We start from the raw sequence: 11,565 nt of genomic DNA, 5'->3' as shown, positions 1-11,565 counted from the left end.
GCGATGGCGGTTGATGGGTTCATGGTGGCTTGTGAAGGATCTCTACATGGCATTTGATGGCAATGGTAAGCTAGGTTTTTTTTATGGTTCTTGATAGTGAAGGGGAGCACTTCATGGTGAGGTGTCATTGATGGCCGCGACTGATGGGTCTCCTCGTGGTAAGTGTCACGGACTGGGAGTTTACTTCTACGGGAGTCTACATTTGTTGGGTTACATAAGGCGTAGGTGATTGCAGGGATAAGCTAGATTCTTTCATGGTTCTCAATGGCTGCTACTGTTGCATCTCTTTTTGATTCTGATGATGATGGGGGAAGAGGAGACGAATGGCCAAGTTTCAATTACCATCATCCATTGCCAACACACTCTGAAGCTATTTGATGAAAGTCCTCTGTGATTTTGAAGAAGAGGTATCAACATACTCTGATTGTTCAAATTAATTGAAAAAGAGGAGGCTTAAACAACACACTGGTTGCTCAAATTAATTAAAAAAGAGGAGGCTCAAATTGATTAATTGAAGACGAGATGCACTTTACAATAAAGAAATTGTTTGAAAATTTGTTGTACTATTGTTGATTAATTTGATCTATATTTGCTAATTCTGTTTTGCTTTTGAGATCTTGAATTTTTTTTTTATTAGTAAAAAAAAAAAAAAAAACCTTTTTATTTTGTTCATAGGCGCGCATCAATCACGCCTAATTTTCTTTCAAGATTTGGGTTAAATTGCTCTTAATCCAAAGTTATGGGTTTATTGGATTCAAAAGTTTATTTTGGATTTTTTGGGACATGCTTCAAAACTTTAGGGGCAAAATTGATCTTTTTCCCAGTAAGGAGCATGTTTCTATTTTGGAGCAATTTTTCCTTTTTCTGCAAACATTTTTATATTTTTTGAATTAAAAAAAAAATTATCTTATGCCGCTTCCAAAGAAGTTGATGTTTAGTATTTTTAGTTAATAATTGTTAATTCAAATTCATTGAAATATAAAGTAATTGTTGTTAATAAATCTTAATGGTAGATTTAATTTTTAAAATGTAAAAAAAAAAATTACAAAAAGGATGATGAGATTTTTAAATTTTTAATTTTTGACATTATCTCGTAAGACAATCACTTAATTATTATTATTATTGTTTTAAGGTTTTTCATCAAAATAATAATATTATTAAAAATTTTAAGTATTGACAAAAATAATTTATTTTTTAATTATATATTAATAATTAATTTCTAATATGTATATATTAATTTAAATAAAGTTATTAATAATAATTAAATACGTATTTTTTTTATCTTTAATAATAATTAATTGATCTTATTATTACCATTATAATATATAACTTTTTAGTTTCTTTAAAAATAATATTAAAATTTAATTAAAATTAATATACATCTATATTTATGAGTTATTTATCGTTTTGAAAAAATTAAAGAGTATTAACTTTTTTTAATTTTATCTTGATTTCTATTAAACACAAAACTATTTGTACAATTTGCTAAAATTTAAATTAATATCTCTACTTTTATTTTTTAATTAAATGAAATAAAAGGTAATTTAATCAAAGTAAATAATATTTTATTATAATTTAAGTGATTTAATTACTTTCTGAATCACTGTTTAAAAATCTTAAATAATAAATAAAAGTAAATAGAGTTAGCATATTTTATTATTAATTGTTAATAACTCATATGTATATATTAAATAAAATTTATTTATCATTAAATTTATGGTCATATTATTATTACTAGTCGCTTGTTAGTGTGACTTTTTGATTTTTTAATTCTTAATATAATTAATGTTTATATAAATATTATAAAACTAAATTACGAAATAAGACCATAATATAAAATTAAGTTATTATAAAAAGATAAATAGATTAATTTTAACAAACCAATACCAAATAAAATTACTATTAAAAAAATAATTTCAATAAATTTTAATGAAAAAAACTTATATAAATTTAAATCATTATAAATTTCTATTATCACATTTTGAAAATTACAGTAAGATGAACAAGAGTTTCTATGAATATTTACAATAGTATATTTTAAAATTTTAATTTTTTTAACATTTTTTTAGTATTTTTCTAAATTTAAATACTGTATTTTTATTTTTTTATTCTATTAATAACTTAAGCGTCTAGTTAATATAAATCTTTGGGCCTTCAAAAACCGAGTGAGCTTAGGCTTCTGAATACGCAGAAACTTTGAGGCTTAGGCTTTTTTATTAAATTGAGCGTTTTTCATAAGTAAAATTAGCGTAAAATTATCTAATTATGATAATTAATCGATGTTAATTTCGTAGTTAAGAATTTATGACTTATTCAAAATTCATTGATACGGCATCGTGTCTTATTAAAGGCTATTTAACTGTTTGGTACAAGGGACGTGGACTTTTTACTTAGCTTTTTACACCATACGATCAGTCAACGTAATAAAACAAATAAATTTAGATTAATTATTAGATACACTAAGAGTATTAAAATATATATTTTTTTTTTCACATAAAAGTGAATCATTTCTAAAAGATAGAGAATGAATCTCACATTATTATGAGAGATGTTGTACATACACTAAATGTATATAATAATTTCTTATAAATTCAAATTTTTTTATTTATCTGTTTTAAAATTATTTATCGTATAATAAAAAAATAAAAGAAAAAGAACTTGAAAAAGCATAGAAGTCTTTGGTCTTGGCTATTCTAATTGCAAAGTAATAATCAAACTGTTGTACATCAGTTGGCTTGGAGTTGTTCTTCATCTATTCAGAAATTTCTTCTCTTAAACTTATAAGTAGTTGATTAAAATAAAACATCATACGATCAAGAAAAGCTTACAGAGCTCAAGAACAGGCTAATTATGCCTTTATTTTTACAATAATTTCTTTTTTTTTTTTCTTTTAATCTTTCCACACACACACAACATCTTAAACTCAATTACCTTCGCTATTTTCACGAGTAAGAAGGTAAATAAAGTCAAAGTTATCGTTTGCGGTGAACTTGGATCCTTTGCTCCAAAACTGGCATCCAATTCCATCACCAGATACAGAGTTATAGGCCACACAAGTACAATTTTTCCAGCATTTGGCATGACAATCACTAAGAGCAGAGTTCATATCAGAATCAAAATATGTATTATATTCATTGAAATCGATATACCCTCTTTTCGGCATGAAAATCTCAGAACCATTCCTGCAATTGGTAGGCTTTTCAGTTAGGCAAACTGCGGTTGAATTCTTGGAACTGTACTTACATGGACCACTAGTTTCAAATATCCAAGTACTAGAATTATCGCTCTGTTCCAGAGTGAACACTGTAATTTGTCCTAGAGTGTCCAAGTCCCACCTGGATAAAACAGACTTGGTTTTGATAGTATATGAGAAGCACATTTCCTCCTCATTTGCTACAAACCTGAAGTCATATATGTTGTTTCTTTTTCTCAATTCAGGTGCTGATTGAAAACTCTCATTCTGCCACACCCCACTTGACCAATAAATGTCGTCTCGCCGCCAAACAAGTAGCTGATTAGCACCACTTGGATCCAGGCCTAGCCTGAAAGCCCCTGGAGCAGGAACTTTTTCACCTAACCATGAAGTGAGTGACCAGTTCTGTCCAGTCTTGAGATTCATGCCTAGTTTCATTCCAGGCAGTAACATATTATGGGGATAGTCAAAACTTTGCCATAAAATAGGTCCTACAATACCACTGGAATCAACTTGTTGAATGACAAGGTTTCCTGAATCTAATAGGGTGGCAATAATATTATTGCCAGTCATTACAGCCCTATTGGAATTTATAACTATTGGCTGGCCTCCTTGATATGTAATCTTCAGTTTTCCATCCCCATCTATGGTTAGAGCACCAGAGGAATCAGGAACAGGATCTTCTCGGTTGGCCACCCACACTGAATAAAATGGTATGCGATCAAACCATATTCCCAAGTGTCGAGGACCTGAAGGGCCAAGCTGAGCTGAATATGATGGGTTGGGACTAAAGAATCCCAACCTGAAGACCCCTGAAGCAGAAATTAGCTGCTCCCAGTCCCGGAGCATCTGCCCTTGTTTGAGTGTATTAGTTTCAGCATAGGATATGCAGTTTAGACTAAAAAGACAAGGAATGGTAATAAGGATAATGATACTTGCACAGGCCATGAGTACAATGTGCAAGAAAATGGTTGCTTGGTGCGAGAATTGTGTGTTCTTGGATTGTATTTATACCCAAGAAAATGCTCTCTTTAGCCTCTCAAGGTATCCTAAGGGGACAACATTGATATATACGTTCATGGATGTCGGATATAATGGTCCTAAAACTTGGTGATTTTTCCTCGTATCATTTATTGAATTGGAGCAGAAAATTCTACTTGTTTACTTTGAAAAGTAAACTATTTTGTACGCTGGATCAAGTTTGAAAAAGAGAATTGGAATGGAATGGACCACCTTGAACTTTAATCTTCTTTACTGTTCATTTACTGAAACGTTTACTTCTTCTTTTAAACGAATATGGCAGAAGCCTGTTTCTTTGCGGGAATGAATTACCATTTTTGTAAACCACAATTCAAAAGTTCAGTTACATTTTTGGTATCTGAAGCTTCCACTTATACCCAGGGCTCTACCTTGTAATAGATGTACAAGTTTAATTTTAAGAAATAATATTTATATCGAGTTTAGATTTTATATATTAAAATATGTTACCTAAATTTATTTATATAAATAATTAATTAAATATAAAATATTTTTTATAATAATATTTATAAATATATATTTATTTATATATTATTTTTTAAATAAATAAATAAATAAAATATTTTATTGAATTATTAAGTTTAAAATATAAATTATGAATAAAAATGATTATTAATTAAAATATATAATATTAAATAAATATTTTTTAAATAATAATAATTAAATTTAAAATAAATTTACATAATTGAAAATAAAATTTAATTAATTTTAAAATATATTTAAATATGATAATTTTCGCATTACCGACTGATTGTCATCTCTAGGTTGTGACTTGTGACCATCAATCAATTGTTCCGTACTTTAAGAGTCAGTCTACCCCCACATGCATGTTGATTGGACTGCTGATCTAACCTTTATTGACCTTATGGCCAAAGGGTTGGAATGGGGTTCCCGAGCTTGAATATTGGATGATTTCCTTTTCTCTTTTGTTGGATATTGACTTGAAAAGTCTTTGATCTCCTTAATTTGGTTAACTAGAATCATCAATTTATAGTTGGTTTAATGCAAAAATGTTAGTGATTTAGTATATATGCAAATAGATTTTAAAAAATATATTTAATTTTTAAATTATTATATTATTTATGAGCTGAAATATAAGAAAAGAAATATATCTTGTTTTAGGAATCATATTTTAATCAGTGAGAAAATATTACAGTTAATGTATACAATAATCTGCCGACTTATATCGGGAAAATTTTTTGTTACTGATTCTTTTAACAAAAGACAAAGCATAATCCGTTGCTAGAAACAGCAATTATTAGAAGGTATCTGCTCATAATTGGAAAGGATAAACCAATAAATGGAACGAGATATCAAGACACAAACTTTTTCTTTTGCAATTGAAGCTACATTCCAAGCAACTAGCAATCAACGTAAGAGATATCTATCCAAAACATGCTATTTTCATGCCTGTTTTTGCTATACTTTTGTCTAGCTTGTTTAGTTAATGGCATGGTACATTCCTTTCTCACATGTTAGAAGAGCTAGCAGAAACAAGAACGGAAATAGCAAAACTATAATTACATGATTAAAGAATTTGATAATAAGAAATTTACTGGTGAACTCCTAAGAAATTATATTTTTTTAAAATACAATGATGATAATAATAATGGTAGTGGTGATGATATAGATGTGATTACGGGCACTGCGGATTGCTTCCAGGGCCTCCGTAGTAAAAATATGTGCCCCATTCATTGTTGTAGGAACTCTGGATATTGTAGCAATTTGTGTTCTCAGCTAGTACAGAGATAGCATGGGCTGAGCTGAGGCTGTTGTCGGAGTCAACAATCTCCAAGTTCCGAAAATAGCTTGCTTTTCCGAACCCATCTTCGGCGAAGTGGCCTGAGCCCATCTGGGTTGAAGTGTGATGGCCATTGGCCCTAGAGTTCACCACTTCACCACCCCACTCCACCATGGTGGCATGGTCTGCTAGATGTGTAAATAGCTCCGCTGGCCAATACCCTACTAGGGTATTGTCACCAAATCCCAACCACCAATTCCCTACTTTTGGATCCTATAATGAAAATTTTAATTTACAATGGTATTAAATAATTAAAGTTAATAGTTTTATGTAATTTGAAATTAAAATTTTATTTTATTTTATTTTATTTTACCTTCCAAATGAGAATGGTAATGTCATATTGGCTGCCTGCATATGATGATACAGGAGAAATGGCAGCTCCAATGGCTATTCTGCTATTGCTTTGAACAAACCCTGCGCAGAGAAGGTTGTAACATCCTGTTGCCTGGTATGAGTCACTCTGCAAAATAAGACCAACAGAGTTATATTAGATGATGACACTGTCCCCACAACACCCACCACAATAATCATCATATTAATTCACATTACTTTCAAGAGGAGTGTTTTTGGGAAGCCCATATCTTTTCCAAGCAATAGAATGTAACAAAATGATAAAATTAATTAAAGTCCATACTCAAATCATAAATGACCTTATCAATATGACCTAAAAAAAATCCTCAAGCCCATGCTTAAGAAACTGACCCTAGCAAATGCTGTGTAAAATCCTAAAATTGACCCTGTAGAAGTTAGGAATCATTCTTGGTTTGGCACTGAAATTTACTACTCAAAAGCTATGAAATGTGCATTGCAAGAATTAGTTGTATCCTATTGTGTCTGCCCTTGGCTAGTAGCATTATCCCTATTAAATACAAAAACTATTTATATAATTTTCTAAAACTCATATTAACATTGTCTCTTTCTTTTTTAATCAAGTGAGATAAAGAGCTATTTAATCAAATTAATAAGAATTTATTATAATTTAAGTAATTTAATTAATTTTTTAATCACCGTATAAAAACTTAAAAAGAAGATAAAAGTAGATGGAGTTAATAATTAATACTGTTTATTCTTCTCATAATAACAAATAATTATAAACAAAATAACTTTTAAAAAGCAACAAATGAAGGTGGATGAAAAGAGTAATTTTTTTCAATTTTACCCTTAACTCCGCTAAATACAATAACTACTTCTATATTTTCCTAAAATCCAATTTATCACCTTTCTCTCTCTATCTCTCTTAATTAAGTGAGATAAAGGATAATTTTATCAAACTAAAGAGTATTTTATTATAATTTAAATGATTTAATTATTTTTTAATTTCTATAAAAAAAAACCTTAAACTATAATAAAAATAGACAGACGTTTAATTTTATATGTGAATAAATTTAATAATTATTAAATTAAATATTTATATTTAAATTCATACACTCATTATATATAACTTAATTAATTATATATAAATATTTAATTTGATGATTATTAAAACTCATTTTTACATAAAATTAAAAGTTATATTAAATTTATTTAAAATTTATTATAATTAATAATAGAATGAAATATTATATAATAACTTCACTAAATAATTTTCTCAAAAGGGTGGTTGGATTAAATTTTTGAATAAATTATTATAGGGCAAATGGTCATGAGATTGTCCTCTCAACTATCAACCTATTAAGAATCCGCAACTATAATGAAATGTGGGTGGCTGTCTTCTTCCATTATGACATGCCCTAATTAGCCCCCCTTTTTGTTTTTCTTTAGTTTTGGACCTATAATTATTTGCATTTAGGTAAAAATTATGATGGTTTTGCCAACACATTTTAGTAGGTGAAACCCTTGTCCATTATCGAGCACTTAAAGGGCTTGAAATTAAAAAAAATAATAATAATAAAAATAAAACCATTAATTGAATCTTGATGAAATTTTATAATTTATTGCAATTAATGCATTAATTTTAAAAAATATATATAAAAAAGGGAGATCTTACTGTCCAGTATGTAAACAATCTGGGCCTGCTGTCACCATAAAGCTCCGGACTAACCTGACTAGTAGAATAATTAGAGCTTCAGAAAATTATATATTTAACATAATTTTTTGTTTTATATAATCTTAATATTTATTGAATTACGTGCATGCGAGGACAGGGAAAGGAAGAAGTACCTGCCATCCAGCTTCTATGCTGTTGAGATCTGAGCCGTCGAATGATCCCGAAAGAACCCAAATTTGCGATAAGCTGAACTCGTTGACCACTTGGATGGATGGATCCCACACGTTTATAGTTGCCTTTGCTCCGTACACTTCTTGTGATGATCCAGTGTAGGCGATCGCATGCTGCCAATGTGAAGATCGCCTCAGAAAACTCGTATTTATTGAGGGAAAAAAAAAAATCAAAGAACGAACGGTCAAAGGTAGAAAATAAAAGTAAAAGGAGTTTCGAGAATTGCAGTGGGACCCTTATTGGAAAGATAAAGATCGTGCGGCTAGGATTTTGTTTGAGTTTAGGAGAATTTGACTTTATAACGAAATGAATGCAAAGGCAATTAATAGAATGGATTCGTTCGGTTGCAATTTGCAAAGAAAAGGAAGATGATTGAAATTAATGCATGTGAATGAATTCATTTCTCTGCGGTTTCCTCATTAATTAATTCATTTTTTTTTTTTAAATCATTTTTTCAATTTTAAATGAGAAAAGGGTGCATATTTTTAAATTTTTATATTAAAATTTATATATAATTTGAATTAAAATATATATAATTAAATTAAAAATTATTAAACGTAAGATTGAGCTTATAATGTAAGAAGAAGAAAAGATAGAATACCTCGTGTCCATTGCCACTAACTACAGCGGGTGGATCGGAGCGTCGAAAAAGAGAGGTAGGAGGCGGCTTTTTCCCAAAGTCAAACAATGACTTGGCTCTTAAAACATCATGGACTGTGCTCCGCCGTATTGGAACAGTTCCCTTAGGGCACCTTGTCCCATTTCTATGCCACATTTGCCATGCACCTTTCTCCGTTGCTTCGTTGCTCCTCATCTCCATTTCTTCTTCCTTTATCTTTTTCACTTTTGGCATTTGTGATGGCACTCTCTATAATTACAATAATCATAATTACTAATTGATTATTTATTAGCACCAAAGTTAATTTCTTTGCTCATCTTATTATTTGGAGAGAGAAAAAGTCTTCTTTACTCTTAAGCTTAATGCATATAAGTAACTTTATTATTGTATAATAATAATAATAATAATAATGAGAAATTTAAAATTTGGTTCCTAAATTTTACCCTATATTATATTTTAATATCTAAATTTTAAAAAATTAATTATTTAATTTATGAGTTTTTACATTATATTACTCTTTCATCTTTATATTTTAAAAATTATTTATTTATTCTTTAAATTTTACATTGTATCATAATATAGTTTCTATAATTTTAATATATAAAATAATTTAGTTTATTTATCAATTGATAAAATTATTATAAATATTAAAATTTTAAGGACTAAATTATTCTATATTTTAAAATTAAAAGACTAACTAATTTATTTTTTAAAATTCAGAAATTAAAGTATAAAATAGTGTAAAATCTAGGACTAAATAATTAAATTTTCAAAATCTAGAGACTAAAGTATAATATATGATAAAATTCAAAGATTAAATTATAAATTTTTTAAATATTAAATAAGATATCTTGCATTTTTTTATACAAAATTAAGTAACACATTTTTTTTATGATTGAAAAGAAAAATGATATTTATATGAAGGGAAAAAGAAAAAGAAAAAGGAAAAATACCATGTAATTAAAATTTATTGAATTAATCAATCAGATTAGAATAACTAAATCCAAAAAAGAAATTATTAAGAAAAGAGTGATATATATTAAAAAAAAAAAAAGGGAAGAAGAAGAAAACCATCCTGAAGGGTTTGTACCTGAATCTTGTGATTCTTTAAAAGAGGGTGATCTAAAGCTGGTTGTTTTCTTTTATGAACACAATCTATGATGTCTCCATCTGGGCTCTGTAAAGGATCAAAGACAAAAACATACCAATGAAAGAAAACCCACATGAGATAACATGGAGAAAGATTCAATATATACTGAAAACTATGATGCTTAATGAAAGAAAACTGCATAAATATACCTCTATGGTCATAACACTAGGCTTGTTAATCTTGTCCAAGTGTCTCTGAATCCTTTTAAGTCTCAAGCTACTCACATGCCTATAATTTGTGTAATTTAGACCAGAAATGAAAGTAAATTTTTCTAGGAAAAGAAGGGCAAGAATAAGAGGAAGAAGAAGAACAGGAAATCTTCTCTTCCTTTCTACAAAACCCATTTCTCATTCAGTCTCAAGAAAAAGAAAGAAACTGAGAAAACTAACACATCATTGTTAGCAAGAAAAAACAAAAGCAAAGGAAAGAAAGAAAGAAAACAAAAGAGCAGAAGAGCAAATCTGAAATTTTCTTGATATCACTTGCACCAAACACCCATACACGCAAGAAAAGGTAAAAGAAAGGGACTTGTTTATCTCTCTCTCTCTCTCTTTCTGTGTGTATTAATGGTGGGAAGGAAGGTGGGTGAAGAAGGTTAATTAAACCTGCAAAGAGAGGCCCCCTCTTATGCATTCACCATCAAGATCATGATTGCTTGCATTGGATTCATATAATACATTGAAGATCAGATAAGTAGGTTTAAAATTTTGTTCCTTTGGAATTGCACCCAAGGCAATTAGAGAGAAATTAAAGGAAACAAACAAAGACTTGAAAGCACTATAAAAACCCAAACCTACCCAACTATGCAGGTCCTCTTTTATTGCACTCCTTCAATGTGTTATCTGCCATCTTACAACTTTGCCATTAATATTCTATTTATTTATTTAACTATTATTATCAGTAATATTAAATTTATTATTGCTTTAGCTATAGAGCTATGGCTTGTCAGCTTTCTTTCCTTCCCAGTCTCTCCATTCCCTTGTTTTTCCTTTTTTTGAACTCCAAGTACCACTCAATTGGTGTTTTTTCTGTGCTTTGTGTTCCCACTTGGCATTTTTTTTGCCCAACATCTTTCCAAAACTTTTTTTTTTTCAATTAGCTGTAAAATTAACAATAAAAATTTTGCTGCAACATTAATTTTATTCTTTATAAAGTTAATATACAGTAATAATATAAACAATTATTGTTATCATTAAAAATTTTTTCAGGAATAATTATTATTATCAATAACTATTTTTTAACAACAATCATAATTTTATTGTAAAATACTTACAACTATTCCTATGTAATTTCTCAATGAAGTTGGAGTATGTCCTGATTATAGATTGGGGGAGCAGCCTCTTATTTAAAATTTTAATTAAAAAAATTGAATAATTTATATATGATAATGAATTAATCATTGTATCAAATTAATTGTTTACGTTATTTACCATTGTAGTATTCAATGACTGTCTATAATTTTTTGGAAGATTTATGAAAAAGTTAATTATTTGCTTATGATCATTTATATGGCACAATCATCTATAAATTATAGTTTGTAAAAAAA

The 11,565-nt window shown here is 28.7% G+C and overlaps 2 protein-coding genes across 2 annotated transcripts; both read right to left on the bottom strand.

The window, feature by feature from the left end:
* Positions 1-2,923: 2,923 nt before the first annotated feature.
* Positions 2,924-4,141, bottom strand: LOC110668127 (G-type lectin S-receptor-like serine/threonine-protein kinase CES101). Its single transcript, XM_021829228.2, has one exon. It carries the CDS (start codon positions 4,139-4,141, stop codon positions 2,924-2,926), a length of 1,218 nt encoding a protein of 405 aa, XP_021684920.2.
* Positions 4,142-5,510: 1,369 nt separating this feature from the next.
* LOC110668168 (uncharacterized) lies at positions 5,511-10,850 on the bottom strand. The gene is made up of 7 exons (XM_058144435.1): positions 10,169-10,850; positions 9,960-10,046; positions 8,852-9,118; positions 8,193-8,363; positions 8,020-8,073; positions 6,346-6,492; positions 5,511-6,245 (listed from the first exon to the last, which is right to left on the bottom strand). The coding sequence occupies exons 1-7, from the start codon at positions 10,361-10,363 to the stop codon at positions 5,868-5,870; spliced, it is 1,299 nt and encodes a 432-aa protein (XP_058000418.1). The 5' UTR covers positions 10,364-10,850; the 3' UTR covers positions 5,511-5,867.
* Between the last annotated feature and the right edge of the window lie 715 nt (positions 10,851-11,565).

The sequence above is a fragment of the Hevea brasiliensis genome, chromosome 3, assembly GCF_030052815.1.
Source record: "Hevea brasiliensis isolate MT/VB/25A 57/8 chromosome 3, ASM3005281v1, whole genome shotgun sequence".
NCBI lineage: Eukaryota > Viridiplantae > Streptophyta > Magnoliopsida > Malpighiales > Euphorbiaceae > Hevea > Hevea brasiliensis.
The sequence above is the reverse complement of the archived record's forward strand: the minus strand, read 5'-3'. Positions and strand labels throughout refer to the sequence as shown.